This window comes from Capsella rubella, unplaced genomic scaffold (genome assembly GCF_000375325.1).
Source record: "Capsella rubella cultivar Monte Gargano unplaced genomic scaffold, Caprub1_0 scaffold_6, whole genome shotgun sequence".
In the NCBI taxonomy this organism is placed as follows: domain Eukaryota; kingdom Viridiplantae; phylum Streptophyta; class Magnoliopsida; order Brassicales; family Brassicaceae; genus Capsella; species Capsella rubella.
Window position 1 is genome coordinate 14,324,759 of NW_006238918.1, and position 24,277 is coordinate 14,349,035.

Below are 24,277 nucleotides of genomic sequence, written 5' to 3' on the forward strand. Positions count from 1 at the left end.
ATCACACATTTTGACTATCTGAATTTTGAAAGAACTCGTTGTATCCTTGGTCGTCTTTAAAAATCAAGAATAATAACAACGCAAAAAAAAAAAAAAAAAAAAAAAACAGAAAGAAAGAAAAAAACGCAAATGACAAACATAAAACAAAACTTACGATATATCACTTAAAATCATTTTTATATTACCTACTTTTTTAAGTAGAATTTTTAATTAAAAGCTGAACAAAAAAAACGTTAAGATCTTGAGCACCATACGCGTAATAACACTCTTTGTATTTTGATACACCATGTTCCGTGTGAGTCAAGAAATCATTCTACGTAATGCTATAAATGGTCTTGGTTTCAATTGTCTGAGTAACGTAAAAATGTAATAAATACGTATGAGAAAATATATATTTGGCATAATTGTCAAAGATATTTTAGACAATTAGAGTACCACAAAAAAACCATTGACATTCCCACAAAAGAATTGGTTTACTCTTAAAGTCAATAAAAACATTTGTTCTCAAAAGAAATATAATATTTTCAACGATTCTAGGACCACAAATTTTTTGTATACGACTAAAAAATAGATTACTTCAAACTTCTTTACAAGAAACAAAGAGCAAGAAAAAACGTTAACACCGTGAAGACATAATATGCATATGAAAAATGTTTTTCAAAGACAAAAAAGGAATCTAATTGGGAAGGTATTTAAATTTAATGAATTTTTTATAGTTTTTATCTTTTACACAATAAAAAAAATTTCGTTTTAATTGTTAAAAACTATAATATTATTCAGATAGTGATTATTGTTTATATATTTGTAATATTTTTTTCATAATTATTCAAAGTAATATTTAACTTTTCATTTACAATTGAATATGTGAGCATGGTAATACCATATAACTTATGGTATTCGAATTTCATAATCAGTTATTCCAAATCTTATATTATGTACTTAATAGTGTTAAGTTAACTATCTTTGATCTCTTTTAGTCATTCTTTGACTATAATTGTAAATATAGTTAACTTTGCAAGACTGTATATTTTAAGTCTGTGTCTTAGCTAGAGCTTAATGTAACTAACATTCACATTATTACAAGTCGTATACAATCGATTGCATGTTAAAAATGAACCAAAATTCAAATGCAAGAATCTGAAAATAAAACTTTATTTTATTGAACTGGTTGAAAAAAGAGAAATACACTGAGGGGAACGTTTACAGAAATAAACTAGAAAACTCTCACATGTTTATTATATCACTTAAAACAGATTAAGATTTAAACATTAAAGTCTAGTGTACATGCAATTATTCAAACTGTAATGATATTGAAGAGAACACTGTGTGTGCGAATAGCTGATATCGTTTAAGCACATTGGAAACCAGATGGGAGCTTTCTGTTACAAACATTGAGAAGAACGCTGAGGGATATGGGAACGTTAAGGTTGATGCCAAGAACATTAGCCCTCAAAGCAGTGCAAAGACAAATCGCAGCGTCGACGTCAACCAAACCTTGGATGAGTGAGCAACATTGTTGAGATGAAGACTGACCCAACTGGATGTTGAGTAGACCGCTTAGGACATTTCCACATACACCGAGTCTGAGAGCATCAATAGGACAGTTTCCAGATGAGCCAGGGGTGCTAGGAGGCGTGACTGGCCTAGGGTTAGGACTTGGGACCGAAGGACTTGGAACTGAAGGACTTGGGACCTTAGGACTTGGAACCTTAGGACTTGGAACCTTAGGACTTGGAACCTTAGGACTTGGGACCTTAGGACTTGGGTTGCATCCACAATCAGTTGCAGTGGTTAAGGTGAAGAAAAGGATGTTGAGGGCGAAGAAAAGAGCAAGAGAGGCTGAGTTCTTTGAAGTCATTGTTTTTTTTTTTGAAGTTGTATTTGCTGTTTTCAGGATTATTAAGTGTGTTTGAGAGAGAGAGAGATGAGAAAAAACGAAGAGAGGGTGTAGGTATTTATAGGGTTTTAGAAAGATGTGTAGAGGACCAACTCGGAATATTAAAATGAATTATTTACAGATATTTGTACACTTATCCAGTTTACACACATACAAACTCTGAATTATTATTTTTCCTTTTATGTATATATATAGGTAGAACCTCAAAATTGTATTTGGAACTTCATCTTTGTAAAATAGTTTTATTTACGGAAAAATTTGATTCATGCATTCAAATTTAGCTTTAAAAATGAAAAATTGGAATAGGCGGCCGGTTAGGTGCCTGGGAAAAGAGCTTCAGCAAATTTGTGAGGAACGGTAAAAAAATTGGCCAGAAAAAATATTGTCTGTTTTTTTTTTTCTTTCTTGGTAAAATCTGTAAAATAATAACAGAGTATGTTTGGTTAAATTTTAATCCAACACTAATTGATTTTCAATCTTTTTTTTTTTGAATTTGATGTTAAATTATATTCAAAAGATATAGAAACGTGTTTAAAGTAAGTGCTAAAAATATTTGAACTTGCGAAAATTCAATCTTTTATTACTCCATTGAAAAACAATTCTTCACTATAATTGGGCATATTAGAGTAGAGAATGACAAATATTGTAAAGAACATAATAGAGAGGAAATATTCTTATATAGTTGGACAATTTAGTCTAATTACACATTTAATTAGTCTTGAGGTTTTAACCCAATGAGTTTTCTTCATGAAGTGGCTTATGATAGCGTTGATGAATGAAACCAACTTCCTCTTATCGAATGTGCCACGACCTGGCAGGGCCGAGTAAGCACGTTTGATTGTAACACAATGCACGTTTGAACTTTGAACATATGTGGTGAGTACAATAAGAATATATTTTAACTGCATGTTCTATATTTTTAACAGTGTTCCTTCCAATTAGATTAAAACATTTTCTATAGGAAAAAATGTAACTAATTAAGTTTGAGAAGATATGTGATGGGTATATCCCAACATGGAAATACTATGTGAACATATTGAAAATTAAAATTTAGAGTTTCGTAAAGTCAAATAATAACATTTTTGTCCCGAAAGAAAATATCATCTTTTAGTTTGGTAGGGCAGAAACAAAACAAATAGAGCCAATAATATTTTCACCGAAAGAAAACATCATCGTTTTAGCAATGCGACGACAACCCCAACAAAAAAAAGTCAATTAAGAAAATAACATTTAGAACTTCTTCAAAAAATGAAGAACAAGAAAAATAACACGGTGATGTGGACATATTGATAATTTAATACATATTATATAGAAGAGAATCATACAAAAACATTATAGGATTATTTTAAAAAGTTTCGTGCAATTGTTTTTCAAGTTCGCTAAATTTTATAATTTTATTATTCACTTCCAAAAAATATAAATAAATTATAAAAAATCCAAAATAATATTATTTGTACATAATTATCTTTTTGATAACAATTCGAAATATTTTATATTAATTTTTTAAATAATTTCTGTTTTTTTTTTGGTGCAGAATTGTGAATTTGAATCTATGTTTTTGAGAAGATTTAAAGCAAAAATAATCTTACTGTAAAACAAATTAGCAAAAAGATGCTCTGTTTTTATGAACTTAGCAAAAATTAGCGAAATATCAATTTCATCAATCTAGTTAATTAGAGAACATTCTTTAATTTGAGGAGATGTTAAGACTTATTACTATAAAAAACTGTTATTACAAGGTATATATACACTCATTGCTAATAGATTTAAAACTGTAAACTCATTATTTTTTTCAGTGAAGGTTTTTTTCCCATCTTTTCATACAATGTATAACTACGTTCTATGAAACTTACTTTTTTCTATTACCAAAATTAATAAGTCTGTAAAAAAATAATTTGATTTTAATATATATGTATTTCCCAATGAGTTAGACTGTTAGACTTTTACGCTTTTGCCCAAAAAAAAAAAAAAAAGACTTTTACGCTAAATAATTATCACACAATTCTCTAATCATTGTTTCATAATATTTTACCCGTGATGATGGTTGAATCTTGACCATCACCAATGAGAATTAAATTGTCTCTAGCTAGTAACTTGGTAATGTTGAAATTTTATTGTAAATGCTTTTCTATCCTAAAATAACGAATCTCTTTTGGCGTAACTCAGATACAGCTGTAATTGCTTCTTTCACGGTACTGTAAATATCTCTCCCATATTGTTTGCCACCACAACACCAACAATCTCCTTTAAAGCCTACAATTATATGTTAAACGAAACATAAAAAATTAATAAGTAGTTGACAAAAAAATATTATTTTTCATAGATATTATTGACATCGAAAAGATCGTAAAGTTTTTTTCTTCCACTGTTCAGATTTTTCTTTGATCACAAAATTATAGCACACAATTTGCAAACTTATTGCAAAAAAATTGCAAAATTATTGTAAACAATTTGCAAAATTATTTCAAACAATTTGAAAAATTATTTTAAAATATAAATGGAATGATATCTAATTTGAATAATCTAATAATGACCACAAAATAGTTAAAACTGACAATAAAAATAGATTATTTCAAACTTTTTCACGTGAAACAAATAGCACAGCGATGATAATATGTATTTTAAAAGTACGATAGAATTTGATTGGGCAGCTATTTAATACATTTTTGGTACTCTTTAGCTTTTACACTATAAGACACCAATTTCGTTTTGATTCTAGCTATTATAGTTATATTTCCAACAAGGTTCTGTACAAAAGTCTTCGAAATATCTTTGTATTTCAATCTTTTATTTTCTTAGTACATACACAAGAATTTCTATAAATTAATATTTGATAATCTTATACTATAAAAATAGTAATAAAAATTTCGTTATCAAGTTAGACTTAGATGAATTTTCAATAAGATCATATTTTTATATAAAAAACATTTCCGTAGACATGGGATACTTATTGATATAATAAGTAAAATTTATATAAATTAACATACTATTGTATGATTTAGCTGTTTTAAGAAAGAGATTGATCTGTCAAATTATTTTTGTGTTTCCAAAATTGTAATACTCTCAATAACAACGTCGTCAAAGTAACCAAAATTTATTTAAAGTTTCAACTTCTTAATATTATACATTCTTATTTATATAGTTTATAAATTGTTAAAATGTGACAGTTGAGCTTATAAACCTTAGATTAAACTTAATTTTGTATAGAATTTACATAAGTGAACTTGTCAATAATCTTTGTTATTTATCATCTACAGGTATTTTCTTTCTTCTAAATATTAGATATCTAACTCGTACCTAGAAAATTTGTAGCATCCAAACATTAATGTTATTTCAAAGTATATTTTGACAATTCTACCGTACAATCTTAAATGATAAAGCAATTAGAAAAATGTATTTAAACTTATAAATAAATTAGTATCATTATAAATATATAAAATATCAAATTCTGAAATCATAGAGATTTTACAACTTAACACATATCATTTTCAAATAAATAAAAGATGATAAAATGATAAAATTTACGTGTAGTAATTAGTATCATATTTTAAATATTCGCTAAACCATACTTAAATCTAGTGTCTAATAGTGTGTATGTATATATTTTATTAAAATGAAGTTGCTTAATTATTATAAACCTTCTGATGCTTATTTTGGTCATCTAGTCATTTGGTTAATTACCACATTCTTTTTTTTGCTAAATGGTAAATATTTCATTGAAAATGAAAATAGTTTAGGTTACAATCAAAAGATTAGAAACCTATACACATGGTTCCATGGCAAAAAAGATAAAAACATGGAAGCATAAGACGGTAATTAAACCAAGATTTCGGTCCATTTGCTCAACCAAGCAATGAAGCTATGGTAACAAGATGAAGCGATGACGTTTTTTGTTGTCCTCCCCAGATGAGTTGCAGAAGAAGTAGGGCAATTGCAAATTGTAAACACCTTGATACGACAAAAATTTGTTGTAGAAGCCTTTCGCAGGAGGTCCGAGATCGAGCCGTCAACGGTGAGAACTCCAAATCATCGATCACATACTCTCTCTGCGTCATGTGAGATTAATTCTTTGTTTCGATCCATGAGCTTTCTCAGAAACGGAACCTCACAAGCCAAGTTAAGCAAGTGGTGCAAGCTCCCTCTACCAAGTTCATTCCCCAAAGTCAGCAGAGCAAAATAACACATTTTACAACCACACGAAAAGCCATTAGCCCTACTAGCTCCTCTACAGCACAAGAAGACGCAAGCAAGAGGCGAGAACGCAAAGCAACACAATCTTCAAACAAAAGCAGAACAACAGGGAGCCACAACAAAGAACATGCCTTGAACTAAACCAAAGGATTGAAATACAAACAGAGTTCTCAAAAGGAGAGGGGAGCTAGCTACCACCGGAAACTAAACCCTCAACTTATCAAACACCGTTGCGGCTATAGAATGGAGCCATTACGCATCTGATTCGACGAAGGAGCTTGACCAGCCACAAGAAAACACGCTCGAACTCCACTAAATAAGTTAATTACCACATTCACTTAGTGAAAGAGTTCGAACTCCACTAAATGAGTCTTGGTGACATTAAGGATTAATTAAGATAAGAATATTATTATTAATTATATATATGTAATATTTTTAACTCATAACATTTCCAGGTATTTCCAGTTTCTTTCATACTAGTATTTTCTCTCATAACGTACTGATTAACTTTTTCATTCACAAGTCTGCTGAATATATAATCATGAAAATGTCACACAATATATATCGTATTCGATTTTCATAATAAGTTATTCAAAACCTTTATTTTATTTTCTTATAAAAATTTATATCAATGATGTTAACTATCTTTGATTTCTTTTACTCATTATTTGTAAAAATAATTTTGCAAGACTCAAATTTTCTGGAGTGACCACATACGTAAATATATTTCCGTATCATAGAGCTTAATATACCTAACATTCACATTATAAAAATTCATGAGTAACCCTCCAATTTGTATGCATGTTAAAAAACTTCTTTCATTGCAACTGGTTCGAAAAAGAGAAATACACTTACGTACGGGAAAGTCTACAAAAATAAACTAGAAAACTCTCACATTTTTATTTGTATATCACTTAAAAGTTAAAACATAGTAAGATTTAAACATTAAAGTCTAGCTTACATGCGTTTATTCAAACTGTTATGTTTTTCTGTGAGCACGAGCTAGTAGTATATGCATATATAGCTTATATCGTTTAAGCACATTGGAAACCAGATGGAAGCTTTTTGTTACATACGTTGAGAAGAATGCTGAGAGATATAGGAAGGTTAAGGTTGATGCCAAGAACGTTAGCTCTAAGAGCAGTGCAGAGACAAATCGCAGCGTCAACGTCAACCAAACCTTGGATGAGCGAACAGCATTGTTGAGACGATGGCTGCCCCAATTGCAAGTTAAGTAAACCACTTAGGAGATTTGCACATACACCGAGTCTGAGAGCATCGATAGGACAGCTTCCAGATGAGCCAGGGGTGCTAGGAGGCGTGAGCGGCCTAGGGTTAGGACTTGGGACTGGTACCTTAGGACTTGGGACTTTGGGACTTGGGTTGTATCCACAATCAGTTGCAGCGGTTAAGTTGAAGAAAAAGATGTTGAAGGCAAAGAAAAGACCAAGAGAGGCTGAGTTCTTTGAAGCCATTGTTATTTTCTTTAAAGATTCAGTGTTTTAAAAACTATTGATTGTGTTTAATAAGAAAGAGAGGTGGTGAGAAATGAAGAGAAGCCTTGTGTGGTATTTATAGGGTTCTAAAAGAACTAGAAGAGGAACCAACTTATTTGACTATAAATAATTATTTGTAATTCTACAAATTAAAATATCATATTTTTTATTGCCTTTTTCTACATATTTACAATCAGACTTGTTTTAGAACTTGAAAATAATTTGGATCTTTCGTTTGTGTATATAGTTTAGGAAATATTTGATTCGTGTCCTATGAATTTGTCAATGCTGTTATTAACACCGCCATCATGAGTTCATGCATGACATCGAAGCCATTTTACTTAAGAGCTTCTATAGCTTTAGGCTGTAGATAAGGTTTGGTATATGTCAGGGGCGGACCCAGAAAAAAAATTTAATGGGTGCAAAAAGTAGCAGATGAAACTTGAACCCATGACCTCAAACATTACATGGGGGCACTTTAACCATTTTGACACTTATAACTTTAATTTTAATGTAAAATTTTTAGTTTTTAATAGGTTGGTGGGTGCAACTGCCCCCACCATCTTCTATGTGGGTCCGCCCCTGGTATATGTAGACTTGCCTCACTTATACGGAAAACATGATTTGGGTTAAGTTCATATGTTCTAGTTTAGAACAGTTAAGTGCCGCTGGTTTAAATTGACTTAAAATTTTTAGTCATGAAAAAATAGTAACACCAGTTAAATAAAAAGTTTATAGCTATTTTCATAAAATCAATATATTAAAGAAATAAACTGACCCACTAAGCAAACTTTTTGTTTACATATTAATAAATCCTTAAATTATTATTTTCTTTGTTTCATAAGAATGTCTTTTTTGAGGACTTTTTTTTTCCATACCCCATATTGCACATTTGTTCAAATTCTCCATGTTCTAGAATTTTTCTAAATTTTCGAATATTTTATTTTAAGAAATAAAGGATATTCTGTGGTTCTAAATAAATTTAATCTCCTAGTTTGGGAAAAGAAAAACTAGTTTGGGAAGTCAACTAAGGGAAGCTGATAATTATCGCTAAAGAGATCATATGGTTTATTTAATTTTGGTCCCAAACACTTTAGGATTGATAATCCGATATTAAATTATAAATACAGAAATAAATTCGAAAATTATATATTACAAAATTTAAAATCAAAAATAAGGTTTGGTAGAACTGTTGTAAGACCATATACAAACCTTCATTGGACGTGTCCCTAAAAACATGAATTTTCCAGACCTAAACACAAACTCAAAAATGATCATTTGGATTATCAATGTGTTTTGTCTTTGATAATTACGAATTGCCCATAAAACATTCTTGGTAGGACTCGTGCAGTCGTCTCTCCTTTTGTTTAAAATTGTTCAATTTTTAATTACAATTCACTGAATTAAATAAAAGAAAGAAAACAAAACCTTGAATCTGAGATGTGACAAAGATAATTATGCTATCCCGTGAACCCAAGACTCATTCTATGGACCAAATAAACAAGTTAGTGTATGATCGATGTTTTATATTTTATAACGTAAAATCCCTATATTAGTAAAAGAGAAATACAAAAACTTTCGGGTCGGGTCAATTTCAAAAAATTACCCAAAATTTGTAATTGGATCTTTTAAAGTTGGATAGATGAATGGGTTTGGATACATACACCGAATACTTTCCATATCTAATTTTAGGATTGTATTATTTCCATAACTAATTATAGGATTTACTAATATTTCTCTAACTAATTTAATACAATCTATTTAAAAAATATTATTCTTCTTTCACTTTTATTTGATGTTATTTTTAATTTTTGATATTATATTATATAATATAAATATTTAATAAAAATTTAACTTTTTTTTGCATATGTTGCAATTTGAATTTTTCAAAACGGACATATAATACTCAACTACACTCGGTTAAATATTTTGGACAATGGTTTAAAATCATTATAAGTATGACCAATATTAAAACCATTGTTACATGAGCATATTTAAAATTTCAAATAGTTTCAAAATATTATAAATAAAAGGTTCAAATATATAAAACTTTTAGAATTTAAAATATTGAAATATTTTTTGAAGACATAAATGTAATTTGGAGACATAATTTTTATTGATAAAATATATTATATATTAAACTATGTAAATTTTAGATAATTCACGGGTAGTTTGCTAAAATCACAATTACAATGATAAAGCGAGTTACGAATAATGTTTTTTACGAACTGAATTCTGTTACGGGTTGGACTTTCAAAAACTATATTGTAAATATGTAATTTTTACTTATATTCGTATTTTTACTATAAAAATGGTCAAAATGAATAATTTATCGACAAATATTTTTTTGTGCTGTTAAATTTTCACCGTGTTTTTAATAGTATCAAAACTCAGTATATGATTATTTACTCTATTTTTCTTTTTTATTTTATTTAAACTTATTATACAAATATATGATTTACCGTAATCTACTGCATTCTAACAAAATTAAAATGTAACATATTTTAATCCGTTAAAAGTTATATATATGTAATTATTTCCCCCGCGCTGTAGCGCGGGTCCGAACCTAGTTAGATAGATACATCCAAATCAAGTCAGTATATTTAAAATGTTGTTTTACCGTTACCTCAACTATAATCTCTAGCTAGAATCGGCTGTGTGATCCAAAGGCCGTCTTGAATAGTCTACTTTTTTTTATATCGATCTCAACTTATATGTTCGTGCTATCATATTATTATGAATTTTTTTTCAGGGTTACACACTCATTTTTTAATGTCAATATGGTCACACTTAGCTTTCTCTCATTGATGCTTTAAGAAAAATACCGATTTCAGAAGTGAAGTAATTCATAGTTTGAACAATAGATTAGGTCAACATAGAGTTCTTGCTCTTTTGATCGTTAGAACATATAAGTGGTATGAATACGATTCTTTGAGAATAAAAGCATAAATAAGAGGCAACTTGATTTAAAATGGATACAGTAGAAGAAGTATAAGAAAAACTTATTCGAAATAAAAATGAAAACATGAGAATTTAAAGAATCTTAAACATAAATTAAAGATTATAATTTAGCGATCAAATGGTTGATAGATAGATCAAGCACATACGAATCCAGAAGGGACCTTCTTGCCACACACGTTGAGAAGAAGGCTGAGAGAGATAGGAACATTAAGGTTAATCCCTAAAACATTAGCCTTTATAGCGGTGCAGAGACAAGCTGCGGCCTCAAGATCAACCAAACCCTTAATGAGGGAACAACATGGCTTCACTGGTGGCGTTCCCAGCTCAATTTTGAGAAGATCCTTGAGGACATTGGCGCAAACACCGAGTTTGAGAGTGTCTTTTGGGCAGCTTCCGGTGGAGGAGTGGCTTGGAGTAGGCTTTGGCTTAGGCTTTGGTTTAGGGACTGGACTGCAGCCACCACCACACGCGGTGGTCAAGGTGAAGAAGAGGATGTTGAATGTGAGGAAAAGGACAAGGGGGGCTGAGATTTTTGAAGCCATCTCTCGAAATAGAATATATATTTCTATTTTAAGTAAGAATGTTTAAGAAAGAAATGTTGCTAAAAGAGAGTGGTGAAGATAAATGAAGAGATAGTGTATGTATATATAGTAGGTTTTTAAGTTGTTTGACAGTTTATTAAAGCTGTCATTTGCAATTATATTTTGAGGAATTATTAAACGAATTTAACTTTCAGTAACAATAGTCAGAGGATCTTTGTATTATTGAGTGGTTAAGATACATTTCATTTTAACTACAATATTGTAAAAATACTGTACAATCATGGAGTTATGAAAATATAATTAAAAGCACCCTATTTTGCTGTCATAGTTCCTTTTTATTAATTGTTTAGTGTATAAATTAAAACGTAATCATATAATCTTTGTTAGCTAATGTAAAAGCACCATATGTTTACATGTTTATTTTTTGGCTATTGTAAAAGATTTAAATATTTTAAAATAACGCATTTACTCCCAAACATATACTATAATTTGGGTCATTATATTCAGTTTCACAAAAATTTGAAAATAACGCCTTTACTCCCAAACATATACTATAATTCAATATTTCTTTTCAAATTAATCATGTAATTATTTTTAAAATTAATTATTGAGACCGATGTGGTTTTTAGTTTAGCGTTAAATATAGAAGATTGATTGTGCACATTAAAAACAAATAGTTATACACTTCAAAGTTTTCAGTATATTCAAGAGTGTGTATATATAGTTTAGTATCAAATGAATTTGTAATATTTTTAATCACAATTAAACTATATAACAAAACTAGAATCAATGCACATGTACGGGTTCAATAATTTACTCATCAGTCCCATGTGTAGTGTTGCCCACGCATATAAGTTTTGGCTGGCGATGGTGTTATTAGCATTATGGAATTTTATGTCCACTAAAGTCTGGCTTGACGAACTCAATTTACATAAATATGCACTTCCTTTTCGGCAAGGTGAAAACTAAGTTTACTTTAGAAATGAAAATAAAATAAAATAAAATTGGTCTATATATATATATATATGATTGTTTGAGAGAAGTCTTTGAATCAGATAATGCAAAACTTTTACTTGCTTTAATTTATTCTATGTGATCAGTATGCTCCAAATTTGTTTTCCAATTTCTCTATTTCTCTATTACTCGATAATTTAAATTTTAAGGGTGATTATTTACCTCAAACCTCTAGATCTACATTTTCTGAGTTTCTAATGTAAAATTGCACCCTTTACATTAAAACAATAGTCAAAGATTTAAAAATAAATCAATTAAAGTGTAAATGGTAAAATGTCATAAAACAATTAAATATAACCCTCTTACAAAAGTTCATCTCTTCGTATTCAAGTAAATATTTTTTTCCCTTTCCATCTTTCGTTCTACTTTATCTCTCCATTTAATCTAAAACTAATTTCGAAATGTCACTTATAAAATAATTTAAATTTCTTTAAGGAAAAACACAATGCATACATGTAACTCGGTAATAAATTGATTGATTATATCTTGTTTACCATTGTTGATGACTTCATATATTGTTTACTATTCTGTCTTACCGTTTTAATTTTGTTTTTGGTGATTTCATATTAGTTACATATGCATATCAATCTACTTATTTTTATTTGATTTTGAGTTGAAAATTCATGATTCAGTATTAGAGTCTAATAAGCTAAATAGATAAAATCCTAAAAAGACGAATGAGCCAAAGACCATCATCCCGAAAGGATGTGTTTGAAATCACACGTAGATATGAGTAATTGACCAACAATGGCATTTTTTTGTCTATCAAATCATTATCATCTATTTCTACAATTTCTTTCCTGGATTTTAAGATATATCATATTTTTTATTTTTATTTCGTAAACAAATTCATATATTTTCTTACTATCATTTTATTATTGTTAATTCTCATAAAATATAAATTCCAGGGACCATAATTACAGTAATTTAATTAATCTTTATATGGAGAGATTAGGTCAGTATATATAGAATCTTGCTCTTTGGATCATATGACTCTTTGAGAATAAAAGCGGAAACAAGAGTCTGATTCTAACTTTAAACCATTGATTCAAAATGAACACAGTAAAAGAAGTAGAAGCAACACTTATTCGATTAACAACTGAAAAAGTAGAATTTAAAGAATCTTAATCAAAGAAAAACATCGAAAAAATAGATGAAACATTATAACAAAATCGGAGAGTAGATAGATCAAGCACATTTAAATCCAGAAGGGACCTTCTTGCCACACACATTGAGAAGAAGGCTGAGAGAGACAGGAACATTAAGGTTAATGCCTAAAACATTAGCCTTTATGGCAGTGCAGAGGCAAGCTGCGGCCTCAAGATCAACCAAACCCTTAATGAGGGAACAACATGGCTTTACTGGTGGCGTTCCCAACTCGATTTTGAGAAGATCCTTGAGGACATTGGCGCAAACACCGAGTTTGAGAGTGTCTTTTGGGCAGCTTCCGGTAGAGGAATGGCTAGGAGTAGGCTTTGGCTTAGGCTTAGGTTTAGGGACTGGACTGCAGCCACCACCACACGCGGTGGTCAAGGTGAAGAAGAGGATGTTGAATGTGAGGAAAATGACTAGGGAGGCTGAGATTTTTGAAGCCATCTCTCGAAATATATATTTCTATTTTAGGTAAGAAGTGTTGGTGAAAGAGAGTGGTGAAGATAAATGAAGAGATCTATGATGTATTTATAGTAGGGTTTTAAGGGGTTGTTATGTTTATTAAAGCTGGCATAATTATATAATTATGAGGAATTATTAAACGAATTTATATATAAGTAACACTAGTCAATGGATCTTTGTTTTATTAAGTTGTAAAGATATATTCCATATCAATCATGGGGGTGTACGTGGGTGGTTGTTGTATACATTGGCATCAAATGAACTGGGGTGAAAAGATTTTTATGGATTTTCGTACAATTTTGTAATCAAAATTGATGAACATGATTACCAAAACAAGATTTAAAATAGAATCGATGCACATGTGTTCACGTAAGTCCCATGTGTATTCATATATGTGATTTAGCTGGCGATTTGTGTTTGAAGAAGATTAGTAATTTGGAAATTTCTGACCATAAAGTCTGGCTTTCACGATTTTATTGGCTCTATCCTTCTCGTTTGGATTATAAATCTTGCATGCATAATTAATAGCTATGGAATTTAAAACCAGTTTGCAGTTAATTTATTCGGTAATAACCAGTATAAATGACACATTAGTTTGAAGGCTGAGAGTGAAAAAACCAGCGGTAAATAACTTTGACTCTATAATTAAAGACAAAAACAGAATCAGTATTTTAGGTGAATTAATTGATGTTTGAAGATGTTCTTAATCATTTTCTACGTAAGTTCTAGTTAGGCATGTCAATTAGGGCTAAAGCCCGCAGGCTAGTTTGGCCCGGCCTTGAAAAACATCGGGATCGGGCTTAAATATATATGTCCAGAAAAAACCGGGCTTTTTGGGCTAAGCCCATTCGGGCTAAAGGGTTTTTTGGGCTTAGCCCGGTCGGGCTCGGGCTGGCCCGAAAAGCCCTTATACAAATATATTTTGAATTTTTTGAATATTTTATTTTGATTAAAAGATTTGATTAATGTTATAGTTTTCATATTTACTTACTAGTCTTACTTATTACTTTTAAAATCTTTATACAAAGCTAAAACTAAATATATATAAGTATCATGATTTTGAAATCATCAAAATATCTATTAAATTTTGACTCTATCTTATACTTTAAAGTATTTTAGTTCCATGTTTTATTGGGTTAAAGTGTAAATAATTTATTTGGCTTTTATTTTTTCTCTTAAATTAAGTTAGTTTTATTGAATATTGATAAGTTATTTAAAATTTGATGCATTATTTTTTATAGTAGACCTTTAAATATAGTTTTTAAAAAACTATTATGAACTTAGAAATTGATTTTTTATCGGTAAATAAAGCCCAAAAAAGCCCGAAAAGCCCTGTAGCCCTGTTAGGGCCGGGCCGCCTTTGAAATATAGGCTCGGAAATTTTTCGGGCCGGGCCGGGCCGGGCTCACATATATGAGGGCTTTACGGGTTTTGGGCCGGGCCGGGCCGGGTTAGCCCGATTGACATGCCTAGTTCTAGTTCCCTTGTAGTTAAAATACATTGGTATAGCGGAATTATGATTCTTAAAACATATATCAAATAATTTATTTATTTTATTATATTTAATGAAATTTACTTGGACTAAAATAATATGGTTATTTCTGAGTATTTTGAAGTCTATTTTTAAAAATTTGTATATTTCGAAAATGAAATATAAATTTGTTCTCGAAAAAAAAGTTTTACCTAGTTTTTTTTTTCAATGAAAAAAAAAGATGACGTATTTTTGAAAATTTCCCTTTAAAATTACCGATACTTTTATAGAGCGTTAATTTTGAAGTTTTATAAATTTAATTTAATTTAATTTATTTTTGAGCACGATACTGTGTTATTATGTTTTTTTTATATATTAAAATTGCTATTAGAAACATTTAGGCAATGAGTTCAATTCAGTTAATCTTTAAATAACAGTATTTAAAATTTTATAACATTTTCCCTATAAAACCAACATATAATAGTGTTTTGAAAATTATTATGTTTGTATTAATCACATCATCATAGAAGGCTTAACCTTATTCGTAAATTGCACAGGCATGAATATTGGATGTTAGCCAAAAACCAATACGAAAACATACATTTATAGATAAATATGTATATATTGCAGCTATGTTGGGCAACGGAATCCATCGGGAAGGGTTCGTCCACAGGCATCAAGGGCCAAGTTAAGGTGAATAGGAGTGTCAATGGTGATGCCAAGAATGCTGAGCTTAAGCGCGGAGCAAAAGCAAAGCGCAACATCAAGATCAATTAGACCAAAGAGAATAGAGCAACAAGGTCTCATAACCGGTGCACCGAGATTCAAGTTGATGAGGTTGAGAACATTTGCGCATGACGAAAGCTTGAGAGAGTCTCTTGGGCAAGTAGTGTCTGCGAAAACCGGGGTAACAAGGTTGAGGAAGAGAATATTGCTCACAAGGAATAAAGCAAGTGTAGTTGAGGTCTTTGGAGCCATAGTCATCCCAATCTTGTGTTTTCGATATTTCTATATGTTATATGAGTATGTTTGTTAGTTTGAGTTATGTTAGCATATATAGGATATGAAGGTATTTATAGTGTTTGAAATGTTCGTTTGTTTGATTATAGATATAGTGATTGAAGTAGAAATGTATCATGCAATGTGTAAATGTAACACTCGGTCGAGAATTCCCTAGAGACATATGATAAACCAAATCTTGTTAGGTTTTCTTGTTCGGTTGTATGTTTTTGTTTACTCTGATCACATACAGTAAGGTTCATGCATCGATGTTAACCCAACATTTGGTATTCTCTTACGTTAATATGGAATAGACAATGAATTTTTATTTTGTTATGGTCAGTTCCGATATTGGTACTTAATAAAGGACTTGTCTTGGTTCAGAGCCACAAACTCACATATGCTCATTTATTTTGCTTAAATTCGGATTATAACACTATGGTGGTAATAGTACAATCTACTAAGTTACAAGTTCTGGTTGTGAGTCCTTTAGTTAGGTGTTAATTCGATTAGTTAGGTGTTAACACGATGTGGTGTAAGATAGATTGAACAGTACAATTGGTAAAATTACAAACAAAGAAGTTATACACCATATACTTAGTTGAGTGCTTTCATCATAAGTTTAAGTCCTCAGTTTCGTCATTACCACTCACTTCCTCTAACATTTCCATGAACCCTTTCTTCTTATTCCCTCTCACTGTTGTTGTCATCGAGCTGAAATGACTATCTTGAATTGAGGCTTCTTCAAATCTTGTCCATAACTCTTTCTTCAGAGTACTTTCACCAGCTCTTGTTCTGTTTTTCGTCATTACGCTCTCTGGTTCTTTAAACACTGGAGTACTCTCAACTACCATTGACATGCTTCCCTCTAAGAAAACAATTGAGAAAGTAAAAAGATTGTCGGTATGGAGATATCATTAAGACTCAATGAAATGACCAAGACATCAACTTTTATATTACCCGTAGTGTGTTTTGCTTCTGGATTGATGTTTTGAAAATCAACTGAGGATACCATTCCGGATATACCAGTTTCATCAATTGGTTTCTTCTCATTCACAGGCTTCACAAAAACACATGTTTTAGGAGGAGAAAACCACCAAACTGGCGAGGATTCAAGATCTGTTTTTCTTGTTATTGGAGCATGTTGTATTCCCAAAAGCTCTGGATACTTAGAACAGAGATCGTCTGCTTTATCAATACCAGAGGATCCAGAGCTTTGTGAACCATTAAAAGTGCTAGCTCCCAGTGCAGAGCAGGTGGACTTACAAGCCCCTTGCTTTTCTGGTTGAAACGATTCAGGTACCGGTTTGAACAGTGTACAAGTTTTGGGAGGCGACATCTTCAAACAAGGAGTCATTAGAAGCTCGGACTGAATTTTTCTCCTGAGTACTGGTGAAGAGTTACCAAGTCCTGCATTTTTCATCAACTCACCTCCTAAAGCATCATCAGTTGTTTCTTTCGAAGCTTGAAGCGATTGATTTACAGCAGCAGTTGGGAAAATCCTTTTAGCCGTCAGCTTTGACGCATTCTGATGCTTAAGGAATTCAGATTTTCCTAACGGTAGTGGTGTCAAAAGAAAGAGTTGTCTACCCTTTTCAGGGTTCTGATCCCCACGCCAATGCACGAGGGGAGAAGGAGAGACTAAAGGCTCAAATTGAGTAGGCTCAGGACTCTCAACATCAAACAGATCTTCGTCTTTGCTTGATCGCACACTACCACTGCTCATTAAAAGCTCTACTTCCTGATCCTTTTGAAGTAATTGAGAATCAGATATCACTTCTTGCAATCTAGGAAACCAGGGCTGCATAATTAAAATAGATTACAGTTCTTAAGCAAATGGTTAACACAAGAAGCCAAAAAAATACACAGTAGGTAAAAAGAAATGATACCTTAAGTGTGGACAGCATATCAGACAAGACAGATCTAAAGGATTCAACTTCTCTCGTCCCTTGTTTGCTCACGGTCTTACGCTTCATGGTTTGCACAACAAGCTCATCAATCTGATATTCCACAAATCATTAGCCATAACTCATGATACAGAGCATATATCACCAAAAAGGATTTGACAAAACATGGAAACATGGCTCCACAACCATCAATAAACAAATTGTTCACCTTTTTCAACCATACAAAGGAACAGAGGACTCAACTCAAGTACCTGATGGAGAACAGATGTAATATCAGAATGTACAAGGAAGAGCTGATCCAACTCATAATCATAATCACCACCTCCATGATCTTCTTCTGTATGATTCATTTCATTAACTGCAAAAAAAAAAAAAAAAAAAAAAAAAACACTCAGATAATAAAAATTTCGAAATTTCTCAGAAATTTATAAGAAACGTATACTGTATATACCTGTTTCTCTAGCAACCACACCATCTCTTCTGGTCACATAAGGTTCCATTTCCTTAGCCTATGAGGTCGATTTCACAATGAAAAACCTAGATCTGGAGAATCCCAAACAAAACAAGTATTAATGATTTTGGTATCTAAACTTAGCATCACAGTCTTCTTCGAATGAGAAACAAAATTTACCAGATTGCGAAGAACAGTGACAAAGAGAGTTTCAAAATCAGATAAAACGATTCCGAATAAACCCTTTCCGCAATTGAAATCGAAATTGAAATTGACAGAGAAGCTTAATCGAAGTAAGGCGAAGAGAGAGAGGGACGATTCAAGATGTAGAGCTAACCTGTAGTATGGTTTCCGGTCGGCGGCGATAGAGCGTCGGTGTACCGGAGTTAGGGTTTTTAGAAGAAGGCGAAAGGCGGGATTTTGTAATTTTTCGAATTTGGGGTTTTGAAGATTGAAGAAGATGACAAACTCAGAGAGAGCGTTGTATATTTTACAGAGAGATATTATAAGAAATCTATATTTTTTTTTTTTTTTCCTGTTCTTTCTCTTTCATTTAAACAGGGCCCGTATACAGTGTGGGCTATTTAGTTGATAATAAAGCCCAATAACTTTGTTAAGCTCCATGTGGCAAGATCATTGTTTACAAAAGGGTTATATAAGAAAGTTGGGATAGGGTTAAGATGTTATGTTAAGTTAGGTCGATTTCACTGTGAAATATTGGATTTTGCAATAAAACCTAGATCTATAGGATCCTTAACAAAACAAGTATTAACAATTATCTAGACATCACTCTTGTTCAAATAAGAGACAAAATTTAAACAAATTGCGAAGAACATTGACAATGAGAGTTTCAAAATATGTTAAAACCATTTGGAACCCTTTCAGAAAATTGAAACTGAAATTATAGAGATGTTTTATCGACGTTAACGATTGAGCGTCGATATACCTTGATGCATTAATTGGAAATTGACCATGTGTACTTGCTTTCCTCCACCCTGTTGAATGCCTATAACAACTTATCCGCACCAACAATGATCTTCATCGAACCAATTTGGGAATTCATCGACAACATGACCAGCTGGAGAACTTTAATCAAGCTAGAATATGTCATCTTTGAGGTAGAATTAGAGATATGTCATATATTATACCAGTGTACTGTATCGGTAAATCAACATCTCTGAATTGATCTAATTCAGACCAACGAGCCACCTGAATAATTTGTAGACTCCCTGCTGTTTTTATCCACCCCATCAAGACTACACGACGTTTACTCTAACTCTTGACGCCAACACCAAAGTTTCTCAGCCCATAGTTCTTCCTCCGCGATTCATTTCCTCTTCCCGGCAAAGCTATTGGTTCAAAATCACGAGGACAACAGAGAGGAGAAGCATCTGTGAGACGGCGTCGGTATGAGCTCCACTGGCGGTGTAGCTTCATAGAGGGGAAGAAGGAGATTGACGGCGAAGAACGAGAAAGGATAGTAGTTAGATCTAGGGACCTGAGATTGAGATTCTGGAGATTTCACGAGATCGGCTTCGATGGGGGAGGTAGTTGCCGATCTGGTGAATCTAAGCTACCATCGAAGGTCTCTTCTTCTACTCCCTACTGCTTTCCTCTCTCTCGACAAAGGAAAGCTCGGTTCTCTTCCTCCTTCTTAAAACAGCTTTACAATGGCAGGATGACAACGGATCTTGGATCACCATCTCCGTTCGACTAGCGTCGTCTAGGCTCACCGGAGGTCCTGTTCCGGTGGGTATTCGCAGATCTGATGGACATGGGCTGCAATATGTTTTGCGTTTACAGATTAGGATTTCAGCGACCGGTTTAGTTTGGTTTGTAAACCTGGTCGGTATTGTGTCTTAAGGAATTTATATGAGCCTAATCCGGAAATTACCCTCTCCGCCTTATTTTATAAATTGAAAGTCTTTTACAAAAGAAAAACATCGAAGATTCTCCATTAAAACCTAACGGCTATAATCATCTCACTCTTTGTTCACATAACTTAGTTTCCTTTTCTAAGTATTAGACCGTTGCTGCACTTTTCTGTTTAAGCAATTTGTTTATCTACGTTTTACGGAGGCGCTTTCAGTCAATAAGAAAATTCCTTCTTCTTTTTTTCAATAAGAAAATTCAGTTATTTTTGCTTCGGCACTTTGTGTCTTGGATCAATAATTTTCTTGGGAGTTCTTTACTGTGTTGTGGATTCAACATCAAACCGGTTACTACTGTTTAAGCAATTTGTTTATCTACGTTTTACGGAGGCGCTTTCAGTCAATAAGAAAATTCCTTCTTCTTTTTTTCAATAAGAAAATTCAGTTATTTTTGCTTCGGCACTTTGTGTCTTGGATCAATAATTTTCTTGGGAGTTCTTTACTGTGTTGTGGATTCAACATCAAACCGGTTACTACTCTTCATCTAGCTATTTCCACCTAAGCTTCTAAGTTTTCGAGTCCGTGAACTTGTCTTGGTGGAAACTGAGACGTGTATTATCTACCGGAGTAAGGGTTTCTAGAAGAAGGCAAAAGCGTGATTTTGTATTTTTTGAATTTGGGGTTTTTTGAGGTCAGCCCCGGCTCAAAAAAAATTTAACCCCTAGGGCGAGTTACATAATTGGTCCCCTAAACACATGCTGATAGAATACTAGATATAGACAATCATTAAACATCATGTCTCGAGCTGTTCCAAGTTTGCATCATATAATATGTTGCACTCCTCTCTGATAAATCTTTCTTCGAGTCTGAAAGATAAACCCAATAGTTATTCCAAAAAACGGTTTTTCCGAAGAACTTTAACTGCTGCAAAATCATGAATAACAGTATCAAAATCCATGCCTTCTAACATATTTTTCTCAATGCGTAAAATGGCTAAACCATTTAATCTTTCTTGAGACATTGAAGATCTCATGTAATTTTTCAATAGCTTTAACTTGGAGAAACTTCTCTCATTCAGATGCTACAGTAACATGTGTAGTTAAGAAGTCGATAAGCAATTGAAACATTTGGGTACCATCCAATATTTTTAACAAATTCAAGCACATCAGTAGGTGTCATTGGCACATATGGTAAAACCATTTGCAATCTCAACTTTCAATCCAGGATAAAAGTCATTTAAATCAACATATGATACAATGCCATGAGAAAATGTTTTTTGAAAATTAATGCTATGCTCTCTTAATTTATTTTCATCAAGTGACTTTAGTTTCTAAGAATCAAATAAAAACCCAAAAACACTTTTAAAAGTAGTCATTTGCTCAAACCTATTTTTAACCGAACTTGCCATATCTACGACAACAAGAAAATAATTAACTCTAAAATCATCTTCAACGGATAAAACTTCTCTATCAACCTCATCAGATTTGTTCAAGCAGTCAAGCGTAACAATTGACAACTAACAAACATCAAACCCAAAAAAAATTAATACTTACAGAGTCACAGACTCACAGATGAAACTGATGACTGATCGGTAGATGTAAAGTAGGAAAAGTGAATAGAAAACAAGAATTTAGCTCTGATTTGGACGATCGAAGTGTAAATTTTTTTTTTTTTAACTCTGAACCCTAGTGTTTTCTTCTCCTGTTTCATAATTTCATTTACAAATAAAAGTGTTAAAAACAAAAAATTGGGACCTTTGTTGTTGGGCCTATGGGTGGTCGTCCGTCTGCCCAGCCCATTTAAGCTGGGGCTAGTTGAGGTTTGACTAAGATTACAAAGTGAGAGAGAGAATTATACTCTTATACTATAATAAATAATTAAAAGTGTTTTTAAGAATTATTAAAAACCTAAAGTTATAAGTTTATTTATAAGAATATTAATAATTACATAGTGAAGAGTTTCTAAATTGGAAAACACTTTACAAAAACGTCTTATATGAGATGTTTAAGATATAATGTCCTAAATTAAAAGACACTCAACCATTAAAATAATATTTCCTTTTTCATATAAGTTTTTTTAAGAAACTCAACCATTAGAAGAAATTAGTTTTTTTTTTCTTGTATTTTTCTTCTGCCAACTAATATTATTTTCATTTATATAATTGTTTAAACTTTTTATTTTTTTAGGTGCTTTATAGCCAACTATAGCCCATACTATATTCGGGCCTGATTTTTTTTTTGTCAACAATAAAAACTATAAAATTGACTCAAACGAGCCAATTAGGAGATAAATTGTTTACATACTTAGCATAATGCAGAACGGAACGAACTATGCGTGCCAAATAATCCGTTTTTATATTTGTATTTCTCGAAATAAGATAGAGAATTCTTTCCTATCAGAGTTTATGTCATTCAGGCCTGGTTCATTACCAAAAAAATATAATAATCTGGCATGTTTCGGATATAGTATGGTAATTAAATTAAAAACATTTCCCAACCAAACAAGTTTTCGTCGTAGTCTAAAAATGAATTAACTATAAAATTCACTTCTTAGATTGCTAGTATAAATCTTAACTTAACAAATTAAAAATTCCCATCGGAAACTCCACACTTCGTTCCAAACTCTTAACTTTAGATCGCCAGCTAAAGTAAAGGGCTAACCACATGGTCGGTACACAGTACACCTACATATTCTTGATCATTTTGGTTTTACATACATAGATCATTATTATAACCCTAAGTTGCATTTAAATAGTCAAACGAATATAATCTTATCACTCACTTAGTTCTTTTACTCAAACAAGCCCACTTATCCTATAAATATTGACCAATACACTCTCAACTTCTTCACTAATCTCAAACATAAACAACACTCAAAACTTCTTCCAAGGCTAAGCAAAATGGCTCTTAGAAACTCTCTCGCCATTTTCCTTGCCTTCAACATCCTCTTCTTTGCCCTAACCGAAGCAGCCCGTTCAGGTTGTCCACCATCGTCGTCTTACAACAAACCCAAGCCAACCCCAAGCGCACCCGCCATCGAGACATGCCCAAAAGATGCTTTGAAGCTCGGTGTTTGTGTTCAGGCGCTTAACTTGGTGAATGTGACACTAGGTGCTCCTCCGGTTAAGCCGTGTTGCAGCCTTATTGATGGTTTGGTCGATCTTGAAGCTGCGGTTTGTCTTTGCACCGCAATTAAGGCTAGCATTCTCGGCATCAACATTAACCTTCCAATCAATCTTAGCTTGCTTCTCAACGTTTGCAGCAGGAAGGCTCCACGTGGCTTCCAATGCCCTTAATCTTAATCCTGAATTTATGGCCATGCATGCATGAAATGTGCTTGACCAACTTTTAAATTGTATTCCTTCCTTTATTATATGTTTTCCCTTTATTTTGATTTGGTGAATGACAGAATGAGCAACAGGAAGATCCTCACCAATCAAAAATTGAGTTTGTGTACTTTCTGTATGGCTTTATCTTGATAATAAAATATTGCTTTTTATTTCAGTTTTATGAACTTTGTTTGCGTCGCTCTATAGGGGACTTTAATCTGGTCCGTGAGTATTGGATTTGTTCATGCATGCACACGTGCAGTTAGGTATTCACGTAAAATGAACTGTACACTGATTTAAAATATATATACCTAATCATGGTCTACAATGTTGGTAGGAATCGGGACCAAAAAAATATATATATTCAAAAAGGTTATAACCTAGTGCTAATAAGAAAGAAAATTTAAGATATATATTTTTTTTGCTAACTAATAAAAAAGATATATATTTAGAATATTAAAGAAAGGTTATAACCTATAATTGTCCTTCTTTGAACCAAAAAAGAGTACTATATTCTTATTTAGAATAAACTTCT

General features: G+C 32.0%; 7 protein-coding genes across 9 annotated transcripts; 1 reads left to right on the forward strand and 6 right to left on the reverse strand.

Annotated features, from left to right (window-relative positions):
* Positions 1-1,178: 1,178 nt before the first annotated feature.
* LOC17882802 (pEARLI1-like lipid transfer protein 3) lies at positions 1,179-1,896 on the reverse strand. The gene has a single exon (XM_006289830.2). The coding sequence runs from the start codon at positions 1,856-1,858 to the stop codon at positions 1,349-1,351; it is 510 nt and encodes a 169-aa protein (XP_006289892.1). The 5' UTR covers positions 1,859-1,896; the 3' UTR covers positions 1,179-1,348.
* Positions 1,897-6,991: 5,095 nt separating this feature from the next.
* On the reverse strand, positions 6,992-7,590 carry LOC17881801 (lipid transfer protein EARLI 1). Its single transcript, XM_006289883.2, has one exon. It carries the CDS (start codon positions 7,561-7,563, stop codon positions 7,123-7,125), a length of 441 nt encoding a protein of 146 aa, XP_006289945.1. The 5' UTR covers positions 7,564-7,590; the 3' UTR covers positions 6,992-7,122.
* A 2,907-nt stretch (positions 7,591-10,497) lies between these two features.
* LOC17882057 (lipid transfer protein EARLI 1) lies at positions 10,498-11,145 on the reverse strand. Its single transcript, XM_006289671.2, has one exon. It carries the CDS (start codon positions 11,085-11,087, stop codon positions 10,680-10,682), a length of 408 nt encoding a protein of 135 aa, XP_006289733.1. The 5' UTR covers positions 11,088-11,145; the 3' UTR covers positions 10,498-10,679.
* A 1,973-nt stretch (positions 11,146-13,118) lies between these two features.
* Positions 13,119-13,734, reverse strand: LOC17881813 (lipid transfer protein EARLI 1). Its single transcript, XM_006289079.2, has one exon. The coding sequence runs from the start codon at positions 13,695-13,697 to the stop codon at positions 13,290-13,292; it is 408 nt and encodes a 135-aa protein (XP_006289141.1). The 5' UTR covers positions 13,698-13,734; the 3' UTR covers positions 13,119-13,289.
* Positions 13,735-15,729: 1,995 nt separating this feature from the next.
* LOC17883673 (putative lipid-binding protein AIR1B) lies at positions 15,730-16,193 on the reverse strand. Its single transcript, XM_006289092.2, has one exon. The coding sequence runs from the start codon at positions 16,168-16,170 to the stop codon at positions 15,817-15,819; it is 354 nt and encodes a 117-aa protein (XP_006289154.1). The 5' UTR covers positions 16,171-16,193; the 3' UTR covers positions 15,730-15,816.
* Positions 16,194-16,703: 510 nt separating this feature from the next.
* LOC17882806 lies at positions 16,704-18,998 on the reverse strand. Of its 3 annotated transcripts, none has more exons than XM_023781062.1 (6): positions 18,881-18,998; positions 18,544-18,635; positions 18,335-18,450; positions 18,075-18,185; positions 17,146-17,986; positions 16,704-17,053 (listed from the first exon to the last, which is right to left on the reverse strand). In XM_023781062.1, exons 2-6 carry the CDS (start codon positions 18,590-18,592, stop codon positions 16,800-16,802), a joined length of 1,371 nt encoding a protein of 456 aa, XP_023636830.1. In that variant the 5' UTR covers positions 18,593-18,635; positions 18,881-18,998; the 3' UTR covers positions 16,704-16,799. The 3 variants fall into 3 exon arrangements, with proteins under 3 accessions (XP_023636830.1, XP_023636831.1, XP_023636832.1); XM_023781063.1 differs by having other exon boundaries at positions 18,344-18,450; positions 18,881-18,997; XM_023781064.1 differs by lacking the exons at positions 18,544-18,635; positions 18,881-18,998 and having other exon boundaries at positions 18,336-18,414.
* A 4,259-nt stretch (positions 18,999-23,257) lies between these two features.
* On the forward strand, positions 23,258-23,921 carry LOC17884383 (putative lipid-binding protein AIR1). Its single transcript, XM_006289208.2, has one exon. The coding sequence runs from the start codon at positions 23,314-23,316 to the stop codon at positions 23,707-23,709; it is 396 nt and encodes a 131-aa protein (XP_006289270.1). The 5' UTR covers positions 23,258-23,313; the 3' UTR covers positions 23,710-23,921.
* The last annotated feature ends 356 nt before the right edge of the window (positions 23,922-24,277 follow it).

Bases quoted from the DNA above. Each gene is read 5' to 3' on its own strand.
- LOC17882802 (XM_006289830.2), bottom strand. From the start codon at position 1,858: ATGACTTCAAAGAACTCAGCCTCTCTTGCTCTTTTCTTCGCCCTCAAC.
- LOC17881801 (XM_006289883.2), bottom strand. From the start codon at position 7,563: ATGGCTTCAAAGAACTCAGCCTCTCTTGGTCTTTTCTTTGCCTTCAAC.
- LOC17882057 (XM_006289671.2), bottom strand. From the start codon at position 11,087: ATGGCTTCAAAAATCTCAGCCCCCCTTGTCCTTTTCCTCACATTCAAC.
- LOC17881813 (XM_006289079.2), bottom strand. From the start codon at position 13,697: ATGGCTTCAAAAATCTCAGCCTCCCTAGTCATTTTCCTCACATTCAAC.
- LOC17883673 (XM_006289092.2), bottom strand. From the start codon at position 16,170: ATGACTATGGCTCCAAAGACCTCAACTACACTTGCTTTATTCCTTGTG.
- LOC17882806 (XM_023781062.1), bottom strand. From the start codon at position 18,592: ATGGAACCTTATGTGACCAGAAGAGATGGTGTGGTTGCTAGAGAAACA. The intron at 18,451-18,543 runs GTATATACAGTA...TTTTTTTTGCAG, and splicing joins TGTGGTTGCTAGAGAAACAG to TTAATGAAATGAATCATACA. The intron at 17,987-18,074 runs GTATCATTTCTT...TTAATTATGCAG, and splicing joins ATATGCTGTCCACACTTAAG to CCCTGGTTTCCTAGATTGCA.
- LOC17884383 (XM_006289208.2), top strand. From the start codon at position 23,314: ATGGCTCTTAGAAACTCTCTCGCCATTTTCCTTGCCTTCAACATCCTC.